At 35.2% G+C, this 19,995-nt stretch overlaps 1 protein-coding gene across 1 annotated transcript; it reads left to right on the top strand.

The window, feature by feature from the left end:
* Positions 1-257: 257 nt before the first annotated feature.
* Positions 258-13,728, top strand: LOC119580687. The gene is given in 13 exon segments (XM_037928784.1): positions 258-276; positions 372-472; positions 729-879; positions 1,004-1,008; positions 1,378-1,448; positions 2,000-2,042; positions 2,045-2,071; positions 2,074-2,151; positions 3,218-3,479; positions 9,216-9,699; positions 9,701-11,312; positions 11,314-13,248; positions 13,697-13,728. Coding segments are annotated over 12 exon segments (4,767 nt in total). The 3' UTR covers positions 13,228-13,248; positions 13,697-13,728.
* The last annotated feature ends 6,267 nt before the right edge of the window (positions 13,729-19,995 follow it).

Genomic DNA, 19,995 nt, shown 5'->3' with positions numbered 1-19,995 from the left:
AAAGACTGATGACGAGTTGGTGGCGCTTGGTTCCTAGAGCGCCCGAAATCACTTCGCTGACGTATCAGATGTTGGCTAAGTTTAATGAGTTTGGGTTTTCAACTCGCTTCCCGACAGCATGGTGAAGCCAGCTTACAGAGTTCAGAAGTAAAGATATTTACAAGGCTATTTTCTTAGGTGATAATTGTTTCTACATGAAATTTTGTAAAAATTAGTCATGTCATAATGAGATAAAAAAAAAAAGTTCAACCGCGATAATGTCACAGAATCCTGCATGTAACTTCTGTTATTAGCTAAAAGTTAGTTTACGTTTATTTATATCACAGTTACTTATATTTTAGCTTATTGTATTTTTTGAGCTTGTCTCGCAGCGCTTGATTTAATGCACACGAATCGGGACGTAGACCGTGCGGCCCATGCGAAAATGTCCGTTGTAGGGGAAATTTTTGTGAATCAGTTTGTGGGCCTTGGTGTAAAGTTAGGTTAATGTTTGAGGGCGCCCTCAAAAGAGATAGAGGGAAGTGATGACACCGCCTCTTTAGATCTAAGAACCAGTCGTAAGGCAACTACGGTTTTCAGAGTAGGCACCTTCCATTTTTGTGCAGAAGGATGAAACATTGTTCGTGCAATTAAACACTGCAAGGATAAAAAAAAGTTCACCAACATCCCTCAACTCAGCCAGAGTATCTTTAAATCTTATATTTTTATATTAATTTATTTTTCTTAAGAGGGTGCACCAAAGTGCTAATAAATGCAGGAGTATTCTGGCTATGGATCATTACGTGAAGGTTAGGTTTGGAATCTTGTGGGTCTGCATGTACATTGAATTTAATGTATTAGCACCACAGTGCATGCGGAATATTAAGCCTCTTATAGCATGTATCAACAATGATAATGACCCTTTTTTTGAGAAGGGTACATGCTTTATTACCTCACAGGGACCAAATTCTCTAACACTCACAAACCCAATTTAACTGTTATGTTTTTATAACTTTTCATACAGCACCCGTAAGTGTAATAAAATAGGTTCCCTATGCTGGAAATAGATAGACGTAGAGCAATTTAGTTGGATTGCTTTTAGATGACACATTGTTTCGGGTGAAAATTTAACTGTTGAAGCGCATTCATTAATGCTTCCCAAGATCTGTATCAAAATGATAAAGTGACTGTTGAGCAGATATATTACCCTAGCATGACTTAGCAATTTTCCAGACATTAACTTGTAAACCACTCACCAATTTTTTATAAGTTATCCTTTACACCCAGATCCATTTAGTTAGAATGGGGGCCCTAGTTTGATGGGTTCCACGGAATAGTTTTCCTCCTAGCATCTGCACTATTAGGCTCTTTGAAACTTTTTTACAATGAGAATATTAGACCTTTAATCGTGCACCCAAGAACTTTCAACATACAGTAAAATGTCTCCTGTACTTCAGTAACATGAAACAGTAATTTTTGCAAAAAATTATGTACGACATCATGCCAGATTTTTTAGAGTACATCCCTGCACCCAGTATCATAAGAATAGATTTTTGTATGTCCCATGTCTTAGCATCTTATCATAAGGCTTTTGCATAACTTATACATAATTAATTTATTTCATATCAGTAAAGTATCATTACTGTAAAATGTTTACATCGCAGGTGCCATGTACTTGTAAAACAAAAGTTCTATAAATCGAAAAGTATCGCCAGACTTTTAGATGTATTTTTGGTTTTATCCATTAATTGCATGTACTACAGTATTTTAGAATCATTTGCTGTATGAAAATTCTAAGGAATAGTTTTAATCCTTTTTTATTATTAGTTTCTTATTGATTTTATTATTGATTATATTATTATGTTATATATTATTATTATATTTAATTTTGGTTAAACATTTTTACATGCTCTAGTGCCATCTGCAAACTTGCATTATGTAAAACAAAAGTTTCCATGTTTCAAAAAAAAAAAAAATCATAGAACGAAAAGAGATACTAGATTGTCAACAAACTTTTCAGATGTCTCCGTCTGCTTGGGATTGGCCATTTCCTCACCAAGTTGTTGATGAACTGACAGATACTGGCAGTAGCTTTTAAGGATCATCTCTGCCCTTGATGACAAGATATCTGCAAAACATAGTGTTCAGATAGCAGCCAAACGGAACAGAGTTGTGAGTGCAACCTTCTGCTTGTCATAGACTGTGGATTAATTTCTGATAATCATCACAAGATTTTACTTTTCACAATGCTGACCATAATAAAACTACTGTGATATGGATGTAAAAGGTCATCATCCCCATTTACTAAAGGTAACCAAATTGTATAATGTTAAATTTTGAGAATTATTTTAACTAATATTGATGGCCACGTTCAAATTCAAGAAAGTTTGAGATGCTGTCCCTTAGAACTTTGGAAGTTCACAACCCAAATCAAATGTTAATATGAATGTGAATTTTGTGTTAAGTTAATCTGAAATTTAAGTATATTATAGACTATAGTTTTTGCCAAAAAAGTAGTAAATTATTTGTATAGTACAGCCTATCCATATCTTTATGTGTAGATGAGGAATTCAGTAGAAGACATTTTTTTGTAAGTGAAGGGAGTATTAGAAAATTAAATCTTTTGAAAATAAGACTAAATTTCAATTCCTTTGTGTGGGAAAGTGGGTATTCTGGTGGTGATTTACAAAGGAAGTTGGTTTGATGCAAGAGCTTTTATTATAGACCTTATTGATAACAATGAAAATGCAGCTCAGCTTTAACTGAGTTATACTGAGACTTTATGAAGTAGAATTACAGTAACTGGTGGAAAGGAAGTACCCATTCTCTTTTATGGTTAGAATGTAATAGATGGAAAATTTAATGTGTGACGATTTAGTGTCACAAGTGAATTGTGAAGTGAGGGCATTGATAATTAAGACATGACATAAATTAATTGTTTTTTGTTTTGAATAGAAGAAAGGACAATATTCCTTTTTTAACTGATGAGTATAATTCACTGGGAAGTTTTCTAACTTTTTTTTTCCATAATAATAAATAAGTCTTATTGGTGAGTCCCCCCATTGCCATCTGTTTGTTTACTTGGACTTTTACTGAAGATAAACTTATCATTATCTTCTTTAAGACTCATTTGGTCTCACCAAGAGAATCAGTAAAAATATTTACTTTGTTGCAGTAATGAAACAACAAACAGATGTTGGTTAGGAGCTTTGCTAATGTTATGACCCACTCTTTGCAGATAATGAAACAGGAAGAACTTAGAAACAAGCCAGCCAAGAAAGTACTCAAGGTTCCTGCTCGCAAAGAAAACTTTGAGCAAGAGAATGTTGACCCAAACATCATTTCCACGAATCCTGAGGAGCCAGTTGGAAAGGTTTCCATCAGCACGTCCTCATCAGGAGTGGTTATGACGCAGAATGAATGGTTGATTCAACAGAAGGCAGACTCTCAACCCACAGAAGCACCCAAGGAGGAAACAATTACCACTATTATTCCAACAGGTATTTGGGCAAATTTTAATATGAATACAAGTCTGAGGAAAGGATATCACTAAAGAAGTTCTGTATTACAATCTATGGGTTTGTGATGATCTTGTAACCCTTGAATATAGAGGATAATAGTACAGGTAATGTTTTGCCAATAACAAATTTTGTTCACCTTTACTGTGACCATGCTTCCCCCTGGATTTTAGTACAGACCAGATTTTTTTTACTTCAGAGTAAATCTAGATGTATTTTTAGGCTGATAGCATGAATACCTTGTATCCTGCTGTGAAACTTTGTATACTCTCCTGGTAATCAGAGGGTCAGCCTAGACCTCAAAGACAGCAATTATTAGTATTATAATTGACTGAATTTGGGTCATTTATTTCAACAGCAGGCTGGTAGCAATATCCAGCTTTCTTGCTTCCCCCCAACCTTCTTGCTGCATCTCTATTGGTAGTTGATCACCAAATAATTTGCCCGCTTTCATATATTTGAATATATTTAGAAATGGTTCCCAAGATAATAAAGCTAAAATATTCTCATTCACATATGCTAGACAATAGTCATCCCTTTATTGTTTTTTCCAAGGTATATTGAAGGTCGTTATCATGTTTTTAGTGGTTATATTTAGAATAAGGTAGTGAAAAAAACAGAAATCAAGGTTTGCTATATATATTTTCTGTAGAAATATAATTTTCTTTGGCAATAAATGAATGGAATGCATACAGTGAGTCACAGCCTGCATGGTGACTCATAGTAAGTAAGAAAATAAAAGTGTAATCTGTATTAAAACACATTGCAATCATTGGTAAAGTGAGTGATGAACACATATTTAAAAGGATAAAACAAATGGTTACTTTTACTATTATTTTTTCTCTTTCTCTCTGGTATGCCACCAAGCTTAGTCAGAATAAAGTAACTTTTAGAGGTCAGTAACATTTTGCCCCTAAAAAAAATCTTTGGTGTGCCACACACCTGTACCATAGGAAAGCCTATCTATGCATTATTATGGGTTTGAAGTGGGCATTAACAACTGATTTTATATCGGGTGGAAATACAAATACACAATTCTTGCATTCAATATATTGGCATGTGGCAGTTCCAAGACAAGTAATACATTACAGTAATGTGGGTATAATATTTCTTCAACCTCTGTCTTAATATAAAAGTCTTTGCCTTTTTCTGTAAGGAGTGACATATCCTGTTCTGTCATCCCTAATGACCCAAGCAAGATGTGCATCAGATCTTCCATTTTCTTTTTCTTTACAGAATTTTTTCTTTGTTTTATGTTCATATTTTTTCTCTATTTTTCTTTTTTGTCCTTCTCTTCTTGAAGTTTGTGGTTCATGAATACTGGACTTGTGTTAGACACTGTAATTGGATGGAAGCTAGATTTACTTGCATTTCTTTTGAAACTCTTTTCCAGGGTTGCTGGTTGTAAATAGGAAACTTAAATAATGGTGAACTATAGACTCATAGCCTTTGTAAAAAGTACCAAGTTGCAGGATAACCCTTTCATGCTTTATTTGTTCACCTTTTCCTCCTTCATTGTAATGCTTATCTTTGGGTTAGTCTGACATGCTCAGGAATATGGAGGTATAGTTTGACAGGAAACCTTCTGGTAACTTCCTTGATCAATTCCTTCAAAGATGGTTGATGTATACTCTTTTTTGCTGCTGCACATGTTTCCTCTGACCCTGTTTTTCTGCTTTGGAGCAGGCATTTTTAGTTTCTATAATCACTATTTACTCTGAAATAGAAATGAAGTTTTTCTCTTTTTATTTCCCTGCCCAGTAGGAGAAAGTACTGTGATGTCCAGTATGCATGTGCGTACATTTAGGATATCACACACTGCGTACGTTTTGGACCAGTCATGGGTGGTATATCAATTGGACGCCACTCCAACTTCAGAGGAAAATCCCCCCATTTCTCCCTAAGAGTAGAGGAGGCTTTAGAATTTTATATGTCATGGGTCCGTCTCTCTAGCAGTCACTTGAAAAAATGCACACATATTAGTCAAGGGCTCTATCCCTGTCCAAAAAGTACCCACCTTGTCCAAGCTTAATTCTCTGCTTCCAAACAGATCTGATTCATGCTTTTAGTACCTACTATGACTAAATCAACCTTCAAACAAAAAGAAATATTTTTTTTTTACCATAAAGTAACCACATTACAAGAAGTAAAACTGGCAACCCATAGCTTTTCATAAGAAAATGTATTCTTCTACCTTTCTCCTTTCAGTTTAGGTTTTCATTGTTGTAGATGGGAATAGATTTTATGATTACTGGTCTATTTATTGAGTAACGAGTAAGGATGAGTTAGGGACTATATTTGATAATCAAAATATTGTGATATGGTGAAAATCTGTTTTTAAATGACAACTGCATACCTATCCAATAGGTATGCAGAGATTGTTTTGACTTGAATGTGAATTCTTGAAGGCAGAGTTTGTTGAGACGAAGGACCTCATTGCTTTGTTGACTGAAATTGATCATATAGGTGATGGTTCAGTTTGTGACCAGCATTTTCAAAAATAGCTGACATATAAGTTGGGGCACCTTTAAAGATTGGATATTATCACAAATTAATTGTGTGGCCACAACTTAACATATATTTCCTTTCCAAAAATTATATGAGAGTTATCCGGTCTCCCAGGTGCCTATAATAATTACTTGTATGATATTAACCCCATGGATCTGGATACTTCACTGCCCACACATAGCCCAAAATACAGGCATCAAGCCTATTTGAGTGGCCACTCTGACAGTTGTGTGGCTTGTAAGCTGGGCACACACAAACAATCATCTGTGATGACAAGACTCCATGCCTCCCATCTGCAATATTATTTACTCTTTTTCTGCCGAAGTGTTTTTAGATTTTCCCCCATTTTCCATCTATATTTGTCAATTGGTTTGCTTTATCCAGATGGTAATAGACTGTTTTCCTTGCACAGACTCCAGATCATCTCTATAAATAGTCCATGACTCAGTGCAATGGTAACAATAAGTAACATTTTATTATTTGTGTCATTTCATAAAAAAAAAAAGTAATATTCTATTTTTTGTTATACAACCTATGCTGCTGGCCATGGCAGGCAGGAATAGGATCCTGAGCATGGAAATGGCATCCTCCCAGGAGCCAGCACTCTTCCAGTCATTGCCCAGCCTCACTCCTCCTTTAAAACTTGTACCAGAACTGTTTCCATCTCCCTGACAGATTGCCCTGTCAGAAACTTTGAAGACGACCTTGTTAACTATGCTGCAGTATCAGTACTTTGTACACTATTCGCCTCAAAGATCGTTGAGAGTCCTACACTAATGTAGCCAATATTACCTTCCATAGATATAACCTCATATTGGTGGAGAGTCCTACCCTGTCTGACCATATTGACCCCTCCCCCATCAATGCCAGAAATACTGTCAAAGTACTGTCTCTCCACAATCTACTGCCATCTATGTGGACAACCTGGCCATGATTGTTTAAACTGGTCTGCATAGTCACACACGTGTCAGATGAGATGGTTTCCATAATGTACTTTATAGGGGCTGCCCTACCTGCAAGCTTTGAGTCTGAGGTAGCAGTCCTCAGATTCAAATTTGGCCTCACTTTACATGAGGCCAGGCAAGAAGCATGTCGGTGAGATTTTTCTCTTGCTCCCTAACCCTGTGCTGTCCTTTGTTCTGCCCCTCCTCCTTTTTGCCAAGATGTATCTCTTCCTCCTACTCCCTACATTCCTACCTCTACCCCTTCCATTTCCCAGTCAAATTCTTTTCTATTCTAAATCTAGACACTCCAATCTCTTCTTCTCCAGTGCCTACTCCTCTTCCTCCTTGCTCTACTCATGGCTTCAGACAATCTAAACATTTCACCCCATCTTCTACTGCATCCTCTTCTACATCTGCTTCTCTCTACCCCTCAAATGTCTTTGGGTGCAGGCCATATACTGCAGCTTGTTCTGTTATATGTTTGATCATAGTTATCTCTGTAAACAGATTTTGTAGATAGGTATGAAAAGATGATGAATGATATACATGCTCAGTGTTACATTTAATCATTGGTATTTGCATATATAATCTTATTGACATGTAGTTTGTATATCATGTCATAGAGTAATGAATTTGTAAATGGAAGTCAACCCCCCCCCCCCCCCCATGATCACATTTCTGCCTTGGCTCTATTTTTTCTCCTTTCTTTCTTTCCCATACAGTGTTGCTGAGTAATCCTTGTGTTGTGTTTTGGCTTTTGGGGGGGGGGGGGCTCTGTATATTGCCCTAGAAATTCTATAGCTCCACCTACCATCCCTCTTCCCACCAATCACATAAATCACGTTAGACTATGGTAAAACATTAGTTTACCATGAAATGAACTGTAACTGCAGTAGATAAGAGACTCGGGACAACACATTCAAAGTTTTAGTTTTATTTTGTGTGCAGAAAAGAAACACTACGCAAAAGAGATCTTTAAGAAGAGCAGGGAAATGCAACAATGTGAAAAATAGAAACAATGTAGATAAGCATCCAGAAGCAAAGATTTTTGATAGATATGGTCCCAGTAGTCTTGAATATCTTGTAAAAATCATGATGGCAGTACTTTTCATGTAAGGATTAAATCATATGGTGAATAATATAGTTAGAAATAGTTTGTGATTAAAGTACTAAACCATAACATTAGTAGTATTTTAAATGCATGCACAATTTATTTAAGATTTCAGCCAATTACAAGTGCTGCCTCTTCTGAACATTACATTTTGTAATGCAAATTTTAGACAACATAAATTTCATTAGAGATTTGTTGGTGGTAAGATGCTGCCAGAAATATATTACAGATACTCATTCAGAGAGATGTATATTGAGTAATGTGAAAGTTTGCATTGAAAAAAAAAGGGGATGGGGGGGCTGTTGTAGGAGATATACAATCATGCAGTCAGTGATAATCCCCATTATGGATGTGTTAACCCTTTCCCGACGGGTAGTATTCATAATGGCCCGGGCTTCGCTGCTGGGGGCTTATATCGTCGCCCTAGCTTGCACGACCACTCATGCTAAATACCAGCATCCCATGCCATTTTTTCATAATACTATGAAAATATGTTGTATTTTCAGTTTTCATTATTTTTTAAAGTCTCTACTTGCCAAACTTCCTGATAAATCGAGACTGAAGGGTATTTTTGTTGTTATATAGACTCCATAGTTGATCATTATTCAGTCTATAGTCTGAATAAAATAAGCAGTGTGCAGCATCATAGAGTTAAAATCGTCGTTTTGTTGTTGTTGTTATTTTATTTATTTATTTATTTATTTTTTTTATTATTTATTTTTTTTTTTTTATTATTATTATTATTTTTTTTTTTCATAGTAAAAACAAGAAAATGTTAAAAACGACTCAATCACACTTTCAGAGGCTGAAAAATAATATTTTGCCATGATTGCAACAAAAAATAACTCATGGCATCTCCATACATACACCATGGCATGTACATACATGCCCCCGGCAGATAGTCCCGCCATGCCATGGCATGTGCGTACAATGCCACCTGTTAGGAATGGGTTAATATCACCAAAATAAACATATCTTTCAGGAGTGCAAACTCTGAATTTAGCTATTGGTGTTAGGGATGGTCTAGAAATAAATGATATGCTCTATATTATTATTATTATTTATTTATAATATTCTTTTTCTTTCTTTTCTTTATTTTATCCCCCCCCTCCTCCAGAAGACATATTTTCCTAATTTTTTTCTTCTTTTTGATAGGCCGCCAACTACCCAGAACTCCTGTCAAACCATCTAATCTTCCACCTGAAGATGCTGACTCTCCAGAAACTTCATGTGCAATAGAAAACAGTGACAAAGATTCACTTTTTTCGTCTGTTGCTCCAGCAACTAATCATATTCCAAGTGGACGACAGCTTCCCAGAACACCAAAGGCAGAGGAAGATCTTAATTCTAGTGATGATCAGTCAGAATTTAGAAAATCTGAGTCTGTCTTGGAAGAAAAGTCACACCATGGCATTAACCTTGCAATGCAGAACAAAACTGAGACTAACAGAAGAGGAACCTTTGTCCTCCCAACACCCCCAAGATGCCAACAAACAGTGATTTTGTCAGACGATTCTTTAATTGATAGTGAAAGACGGGGCACTTTCACTTTCCCGCCACCTTCAGGATATGAAAATAAAGATTCATACAGTGAACATAGTGAGGGTACTGGTGATAGGAGAGGGACATTTACTCTGCCTCACCTCTGAATGTGAGAGAGATGATGACACTAGTCTAGATAGAAGGGGCACATATACTTTCTCTCCTCCTGCAGAATTTAAGGGAGAAGATTCGTATGATGAGGAAATAGACAGTGAAGAAAATAGGAGCACATTCACCCTCCCACCTCCTGTTGGGTATGAGGGAGAAGAGTCCCACAGCAATGTCACTGAAGTTGATGCTGATAGAAGGGGTACATTCACCTTTCCCCCTCCAAATGGATATGGAGAAGATGACACATACATTGCAGTTAATGCACCAAAGAGAAGAGGAACATACAATGTCTCATCTACTGAAATGGATGGAGACTCCCTTGATTCTTCCCAAGATGAGGATGATAACATTTTTCAAAGTGAAACCAACAGGCGAGAAACATTTGCCATCCCTTTGCATTCTGAGAAAGAGGAGAGAAGGGGTACATATGCTATTAGTGGTCCTTCAGATGTTGACAGACGTGGTACATATGCTATTAGTGGTCCTTCAGATGTTGACAGACGTGGTACATATGCTATCAGTGGTCCTACAGATGTAAGGAACAGACGTGGTACGTATGCTATCAGTAGTCCTTCAGATGTAGGGGACAGACGTGGTACATATGCTGTCAGTCGTCCTCCAGATGAAAATGATAGACGAGGTACATTTGCTATCAGTGATCCTTCAGGTGCTAGTGATAGACGAGGTACTTATAATCTAGGTAGAGGCCCATGCACCTCAGAAGACTATGTAGGGCCAATTTGCTCAAACAAAATGAAAAAGGAGATTTTAGTTTTTGGTCAAGATTCTCTCAACACTAAGCCTATGGGACCTATTCCAGATTTAAGTGAGTTTGATGATCTCCCATTCACTGATGAACCCCCTACCTCTGAAGTTACTGTGAGTGATTGTACATTTCAGCATGATTCTGTTGAATCATCTAGAGAAGTGTCGGAACTTTCTGAGAGATGTTTGGATACACCATTTGAGAGTTATGAAGTACAGAATGCTTCACATGAGGATATGCCTTTGCCAATTACTAGTGTAATGGTAGATAATAGTGTGGCTTTACAACCTCCAGCAGCTAGAGAAAATTATATTCCACGAGGAAAACAGATACCAAGGACACCCAATGAGAATGACTCAAGGGAAAAGAGCAACTCTTTGGTAAACAGTACTGGAAGTGGAAATGATACTACATTTGAACATTCCAGCATTGGAAGTGATCCCAATTTCTCTGTTCAGATATTTGTTGCAAGTACAAAGAGGCCCCAGAATGCTAAGCTGACTGGAGCAACAGAAGGTGACGCAGTATTGATTGAGATCCCCAAAGATGACCATGATATGCCCAGAAACAAAATCCAAAACAATTATGACACTACTTCAGATACAAAACTAAAACCTCAAGTAAAACAAAACTCTAAGCAGCTTCAGCCAAAATTGAAGGAGGAAAGACCTAGGATAGATTGGGATGCTAATAATACTTCTGAAAAATATTCAGCTACCAGCAGTGTTGATCTTCAGGATAGGATTTTGGAAGATAAGTCACCAAACCAGCTTGCAGAGTCTCCTTTCTTGAAGAAAACCAGCATCTCAGACTTTGATGATTCCTGGGAGATTTTTCCCCTCAAAGAATAGAAAAATAATCAAGAAGAATGAGAATTCCATTGCATGTAACCTTGGAGGAGCAAGTAGAGTAGCAGAAGATGAATTAACAAAAGAAAATACTTCTGTTATGGATACCAAAAGGACTAAGATGGGTGATACTGAGAACAAGAGTGAAAGTCATGGTAGTAATGAAGAAGAGATGCAGAATGAGTATGCATTTCACAGAAATGAGTTGGCTGAAACATTAGAAGAGGACATCATGCATAATCCTGCAGGAAAAAGGAAGCAAGTTAGAGGTAAGAGGAAGGAGAAAACCACAGAAATGTTGGAGAACCTTGATGTTTTGGCTCACACACAGAAAAAGGATAAAATCAAAGCAAGGGAGACGAAACTCGAGAAAAACGAACCTGAGGTTGAAAACAGCACCGAGAATGTAAGAAATATTAAAGAAAAGGAAAACAACATGCTCCCAGAAAAGAAAGTTAATTTGAGACATAAAAGCAAGCTAGAAAAACAACAGAGATCTGCCAGAGCTTGTGAAGAAAACAGACCTCATGATGCTGACCTTAATTCATCAAATGATACAGGACATAATGATAGTAACCAGCTTTTCTTACATCCAGTGAAGGCAAATAGGCAAGGACAGGAGTCTCAAGATGACAGCAAAAAGAAAGCAGTAGACACTAAGTCAGTAGAAGAAGAATCTGTTGAACCCAAAGAAAATAAATCAAGGCAAAGGAAACCAGCTGAAGATAAAACAGTTAAGAGAAGAGGTAGGAAAAAGGAAAATGTAATAAGTGAAGATTTTGGCAACAAAGTGGAAACAGCTGTTACAAAATTAGAAAAAAGTGAAAAACAGGATTCTGTAGTAGAGCCATCTATAGAAAAGGAAATAAACAGCAAAAGTGATGAATTATCACCAGTCAAAGCATTGCCCAGACGAGGCAGGAGAAAGAAAATTGAACCAGTGGAAATACTCCAGTTAACAGAGAATGACTTGAATGTAAAACCAACAAAATTATCACCCAGTGAAGAATTACCAGAAGCACCAGCTAAACGGATGCAAGGCAGGTCATCAAGGAGAGCAGCAAAAGATCCTCTGCCCAAGGAAAATGCTGTTGAATTGAATGAAACCATACCAGTTCAGAAGGGTAAAAAGAAATCGGAAGATGTAGAAGAGAAAATTAACATACAGAAAAGAAGTGGTTCAGTATACTATACTTCTAAAGACAAGCAGGCTGCTGATGAACTGACAGAACCTGTATTACAAGAACTAGTAAAGGAGACATTGCAGCCAGAACCAAAATCCAGGACAAAGAGACAGGCAGGGAAAAAGAATGATGAGACAGTAATAAAAAGTCCTTCGACCACTTCCATTCCAGCCAAGAAAAGTAGAAAGCAAAAGAAGACACAGGAAGAAAATGTAGATCTGACAGTAGTAAAAGAAGAGAACCTCATGGCAGAAAACAAGAAGAGTACAAGGAGAAAGAAAATACAGGTGGAAAATGTAACTGCTGTGGAAGAGAAATCAGAAACACGAGAAAAGGCTAAAACAGCAAGAGTAAGGAATGGCAGAGGAAGTAAGAAGACACTGGATCCTGAAGAAGAGTTAGGGAGTGAGAATACTCAAACCCACAAACCAAAAGGAAGGAGAAAAAAAGCCAATCATGATGATAGTCTTATAGATGTTGAGCAACAAAACCAAGCAGCCAAAGAAAAGGAAGTTCAGAAACCCTCGGTGAAAGCTCCCAGGGGTTCTCGTAAAAAGAAGAATGCAGAGATGTCACCAGATGTTTCATCCCAAGAAGTTCTTCCAGCTGCTGTTCGTCCAGGGCGGCGATGTAAAGCCAAAGCTTCAGCAGTAATTGCTGAGACCTTAAATAGTTCTGACTCTGATTTTTTCAAGACTATTAGAGCTTATAAATGATGAACAATCCTAATTATGCAGGTAATTTGGTTTGTTAATTTACATTTTTATATTTGAAATATTGTTTTTAATACATATGTTTATTAGTGTTATTTATGTGTCTTTTGTTTCATTCCTATTCTCATAAACATAAAAGAAACAAGTGAATTTCTTCTCCATTTCTCATTGCATTAAAGGATTGTGTTATGCTCCATTATACTGACATGTCACTAGTTTTATGTCATTACATTACTAGTCAGTGCTTGTTGATTTGATACATGCCAAAGTTTTTAATGGGGCATCAGATGATTACTTCTGAAGATGAAAAAAAATGAATCTCCATAATCACAAATCTTCCATTTTTTTCTGTACTTGTCTTTGCTTTATTTTCCTTTTTCACATTGCTTTTAACCATTAATGTTTAGGATATGAATATTGTGTTTGATTACTTTACTGACTATAATTTTATAATTTCATATAACCCCAAAAGGCTGGAGAGATTCAGAGCTATGTGGGCTCACAGAAAAAAAAAACGAATGCAAGTTTAACTGCAGGCACAAGGAATTTGCTACTGTTACCTTGTCGAGTACATGTGCCTGACTCTACGACGTGATATATTTTCCTTCAGGGGTTAATGTATGGGCATCATTTTATAGATTAATCTGTGATGTTAATCAGTTTAATGGCATTGTCATGTAATGTATATTGAAGATGTAATAATTAATTAATAACTTTTTGAGTTGATTGTACTCTTATACTATCTTTTGAATAAATCAGAGCTAAAAATAATTTTGCCCATGTGATATGGGGAAACTGCTCATGAACCTTTTTTTTTTTTACATTAAAGTGGGACCAATGTATAGGTATAAATACATTATGATAAAACTGAATTCTCTTATTTTACCTAAAAACTAGCATAGAAAACAGTTGATATTCATCAAGAGATGGGGGAAAAATCTCAAGATATTCTCATATTTAGATATATCTTGGAAATGTGAAACATGTCAAACAATGCAAGTCGACATTTTATGATTAAAACAAAATAAAAAATTAACTTTTTCATGTGATAGAACATTCATTTGACAGATGCACAAAATGCTTTACAGAGAGCAATAAGTTTTTTTTTCAAGGAATTTTACTGATGTTAACCCCCCAATCCCATGCCTATTGTGGGGGTTTAGGAGGTGAGGACTGGGACCCAATGCTGGGGATCTCCCCTTCCTTGGGACTCAGCCCTCGACTGAACAAATTTTGCACCGTCTTTTCCCCCTCCTGCTTTTTCGTTTACATACCTTCAACCCCTTCTACTATTCAGTCGTGCTGAAAGGCTGATTTTTGTGCCAATCTTGAATGGCTTGAGGGAGCCATGAGCCATGGTTTTAGTTGTCTAGTCCTTACCCCTCAAAGAGACCCTCATGGGTGGACTTTTTCTCCCCAACGTACTCTAGGCTTACCATGACCATTAATGAAGACTTTATACCTTTATTAGGGTTAATAAAGCTTGTCCCTTCATCAAATAGCCCAACCAACTCAAACTTCCCGGTCACCCGTCCTTAGGCTTTCCTTTGACCACGGCTCCGAACACTGCAATACTACCCTCCTCAATGCCTACTAGAACATTATCCACCCAAGTCAACACCTCAACATTCCAGGAGACATTTCTTCTCTCCCAACATTCTCAACTTCATCACCTCTACCCCCTCTTTTTCATCAATCACCCAATCCTCCCTTATTACTACTTTACAGCCTTATTGTCCACCGTAATACTCCCTCTTCCACACGTCCCCATCCTTCTACCCCCCCCCCCCATCTCTACAAATATCTTAAATACTTTATTGAGCCCAGCCAAATTTTTCGTCCCCCCCCCCCCAAGGTTCTTACTCTGACAACACTTCTCTTCCAGTAATGTCTCCAAAACCAAGTAGGCAAGGTTTCTTTCCACGTGCTGATGGAAACTTTACCAACTGGCTCCTCAGGATTCGTGGAAATGATGTTTGGGTCAGCATTCTCTTGTTCAAAGTTTTCTTTGCGAGCAGGAACCTTGAGTACTTTCTTGGCTGGCTTGTTTCTAAGTTCTTCCTGTTTCATTATCTGCAAAGAGTGGGTCATAACATTAGCAAAGCTCCTAACCAACATCTGTTTGTTGTTTCATTACTGCAACAAAGTAAATATTTTTACTGATTCTCTTGGTGAGACCAAATGAGTCTTAAAGAAGATAATGATAAGTTTATCTTCAGTAAAAGTCCATGTAAACAAACATGGCAATGGGAAGACTCACCAATAAGACCAAGTTATTATTTTGGAAAAAAAGTTATAAAAGTTCCAAGTGACTCATCAGTTATATAAGGAATATTGTCTTTTCTTCTATTCAAAATAAAAATCACATAAATAAATTTATATTATTTCTTTATCAATGCCCTAACTTCACTTGTGACCCTAAATCATCATACTTTAAAATAATATCTATTACATTCTAATCACAAAAGAGAATGGGTACCTCCTTTCCACCATTTGCTGTAATTATAGTTCATAAAGTCTCAGTATAACTGAGCACTCTGAATACTGTTTTGCAGATATCTTGTCATCAAGAGCAGAGATGATCCTTAATGCTCTGCCAGTATCTGTCAGTTCATCCAGCTTTGGAGCGAGGTGGCCAATCCCAAGCAGACGGAGACATCTGAAAAGTTTGTTGACTTAATCTAGTATCTCTTTTTGTTCCATGATTTTTTTTTTTTTTTTTTTTTTTTTTTTTTTTTTGAAACATGGAAACATTTGTTTTATACATTACGTTTGCAGATGGCACTAGAGAGCATGTAAAAATGGGAACCATAAAAAAGTTTTGGACATACTTGTAGTAAAAGGTACCACCAGGACCTCTAGACTGTAAAATTATCCATTCCTTATGATTTTTTTTTATCAGCACTGAAAATTACTAATTTCCGTAACCATTAGGAAAATAACTAAAATTACTGGCAGTGATGATCCGAAAAATAATGGTAAACCAATAATACTCTTAAAACAATACTGGCGATACATTTGATTCATCATACAACCAAGCCGAAAAATCTTAAGGCACATATCCAGTGCCACAGTTCTTGCCTTTCTCCTGCAGCTTCACAGAGAGGAAACGAGATCCTCCCCCTCGGCCAGATGGTACTCAAAGACGCCACAGGCTATGAGCCACTGGCACTCTCTGAAACAATCAATAGAGCTACCAAGTTATTCTTACAGAGTTGTGAGCAGACATAATTTCTGAAACAGGGATCCCCCACAACAGCCGCCGAGCTGGTAAAGAGATTATGCCGCATGCTTACATCTTGGCGGCAGGAGCGCTTGCTGGCAATCCCGCCACCACGGTAAGCATCGAGTGCCAGAGAACAAAATGAGACAGACATAAATAGCTGATACAAGCCGGGCCATATATGGAAGGTCCTGGCGAAGCTAGACCTTCGCAAATCTAAATAATAAAAATAAAAATTCAGCAGTTGTCCCGTGACTTTGACCTGTGTGCTCCCTTCCGCCATGTAACTTCGCCGGCTCCGCTAGATCCTCTACCTGCTGTACTGTATATATCCTGTTTTGTGTAGTGTATTTTAGTGCCTTGTGTGTTTCTGTTCTGACCGTTCTGATTCCTAAAACGAACCCGATATCATGATATCATTATTAGTATTATCCTTATAATCACTGTTGTTATTATATCATTATTATTATTATTATCATTATATTAGTAGTAGTAGCAGCACGGTCACTGTTACTATTATTTTATTATTATTGTTATTATAATCATCATTATCATTACTACCATCAATATTACAATTACCGTTATTTCTACCACTTATCATTATCGCTCGCTATTATAATTATCACTTCATTCTTATTATTTTTAGGAAATTTATCTAATTATCTTGTTATTATTATTTTTATAATCATTATTGTTGTTGGTGCTATTTGTTTTTATTATCATCATCGTTTTTATCAATATCATTATCCTCATTTTCATCATAAATATTATTATCATATCATTATTAGCATTATTATCATCATTGTTTGTTGTTATTGTTATGACCATTATCATTGTTATAGCTGTTATTGTTATTATTATCTTTATAAATTACTATCTTCATCGTAATCATTTTTACTATTGTTATTACTATAATTTATATTACCATTATCACTATATCAAGTATATAGCTAATACTTCTGTATATTGTGTGTGTGACCAATGACCTTATATGTCTATCTGCCCTGGAAATAATTTGTGTGATGTGATGACCTACGCTTAATGAAAAGCATTTTCTTATTCTAACCTATCTATAATAAAAAAAATGAGAAGACTGGTATGGAGCTATGAAGAAATTAGCATTAAAATAAAAGAAATATTACTAAAAGGATCTGACGTTTGGGAAGCTGGATGGCTACTTATTTTAAAACAAAACAAAAAATATTTGATTAACTGATTTTATTGAAAGAGAATTGCCATAGCATCTGCAAACCTCTGGAGCACTGTAGGCCGACGAGTGCTTATGCCATATTCGTAAACATGGTGATCATTATATTCGTAGAAGTAATCGTCATAAGGCACATCATAAACATAATCAACATAGTCGTCCAGTATGATGATGTCTGTGCGTCCACCATAAGCTGGAGCAGCAGTAATGGTAGCAACCATTACAGAGAGAAACGCCAACTTTGTAATCAACCTGGAAAGCATTATGAACCACTAACCATGCGGTAGTTGACTGCTGTTGGAGGCGCAGGAGGCATTTCCTTTAAGCGCTGCCCCCCCGTTCGTAGGGACGCGGAGATACCTTTCCGCAATCCACAGAAAAGATTTACATGGTGACCGAAAGCAATTAAAGTTTGATTGTATGCGTCTGTAAATGCTAATCCTATATATCTAATTTGGTAAATATTTGCATTCCACTCAACAATCCCAGTAAATAGGATCGTAGAAGCAATTATACACCTGCATCGTTGCTAAAAGGATCAAGCTACCTTTCCTGGATATGGTTGCTTGCATTGGTGCAAACAGCCTCAAAAAAGCTGTTTTCCTCTTCATCTTTGTATACGCGTTGCAGTATTTGTGTTCAAGGATTATTATGGTTATTATTTTTTATCGTTATGATATATTATCAATATTAGTATTTTTATTATTTTTTCTATCATTATTTTTTATCATTATTATTTTTTCTAATTATTTTTATCATTATTATTTTTGTAATTATTTTTTATCATTATTTTTATCATTATTTTTTATCATTTTTTTATCATTTTTTTATCATTTTTTTATCATTTTTTTATCATTATTTTTTATCATTATTTTTTATCATTATTTTTTATCATTATTTTTTATCATTATTTTTTATCATTATTTTCTATCATCATTTTTTATCATTATTTTTTATACTTATCTTTCATTATTATTTTTGTCATTATTATTGATTATCATTAATTATTATTACTGCAATTATGACGGTGGTAGTAATAATGATGATAATAATGAAAATGGTAATAAGGATAACAATAATGCTTATAAGATTAATAGTATTGATAATATTAATGATATTAATGATATTAATAATAATAATATTAGTATTATTGAAAATAATAATGTTACTAATATTGATAATATTAATAATGTTAATAATATTCATAATATTCATAATACTAATAATGTTAATAATATTATTAATATCAATAATGTATTAACATTATTGATATTGATAATATTATTAACATTATGTTAATAATATAGATGATAATAATATTAATGATAATGATAAGAGAAATAATAGTTATTATTATTATTATCGTAATAACAATAATAGTAATAATAATAATAATAATAATAATAATAATGATAATAATAATAATAATAATAATGATAATAATGGTAATAATATTAATAATAATGATAATAATAATAAAAATAATTGTTATACTATTAATACCATAAATACTATTGATACTGTTAACTCTATTAATGCTATTAATACTATAAATGCTATTAATACTATAAATGCTATTAATACTATAAATGCTATTAATATTAATATTAATATTAATAATACATTGGTTTACATTACTACAGAAACTTGCAAACTTAACTTGTCTTTTAAATATTGTTTAATGAGAAATATTATCTGCGCACGCACATTCCTACAACTCTTCCTGTTGTTCATAGATGCTAACCGAATATAACCAGTTATTGTAAAACAAACTTTCATTGCTTTTTGGTTTCTTTGTTTTACATGGTTCTAGGATGTTGTTTTTGCACGTCAAGTATAAGTATCTCTTTGATCACTACATCTCACTTTTTCCAATCATATTAATGTTATAGTTCTAATAACATCTTTTAAGAGATTGGATTTACGTGGTTAATTCTATCAAACGCCTTAATGTAATTGGGAAAGCATAAAGTGTTTTCTTTTTTCAAGTAGCTTTGTCTATTGATATTTTACTATGAATATTCCACGATATTTCCTGTTTTCTGATTCGTAACTACGTATATGCTATTTATTTTCTGACAATCGGGGTCACTCTTGCTTCAGTGCATTAGACCTTCGCAATGGATTCGCTTTGATTAAAGCTTCCTGCCCATGATTTCAAGATCTGCTTACAGGATTCCATAATTCCTGAGATAACACTGGATTATTTTTTATATTTGTCTATTTTTTTTTATTTTTTGGGTTATTTATTTATTTGTTTATTTTACACTTAAGCATTTTTGTATAATCTTCTCTTCTTCAAATGGTTTATACCGGCTTCATAAAGTTTACGGATGCATGT

This window comes from Penaeus monodon, chromosome 14, assembly GCF_015228065.2.
Source record: "Penaeus monodon isolate SGIC_2016 chromosome 14, NSTDA_Pmon_1, whole genome shotgun sequence".
Taxonomy (NCBI): Eukaryota; Metazoa; Arthropoda; class Malacostraca; order Decapoda; family Penaeidae; genus Penaeus; species Penaeus monodon.
The sequence above is the reverse complement of the archived record's forward strand: the minus strand, read 5'-3'. Positions and strand labels throughout refer to the sequence as shown.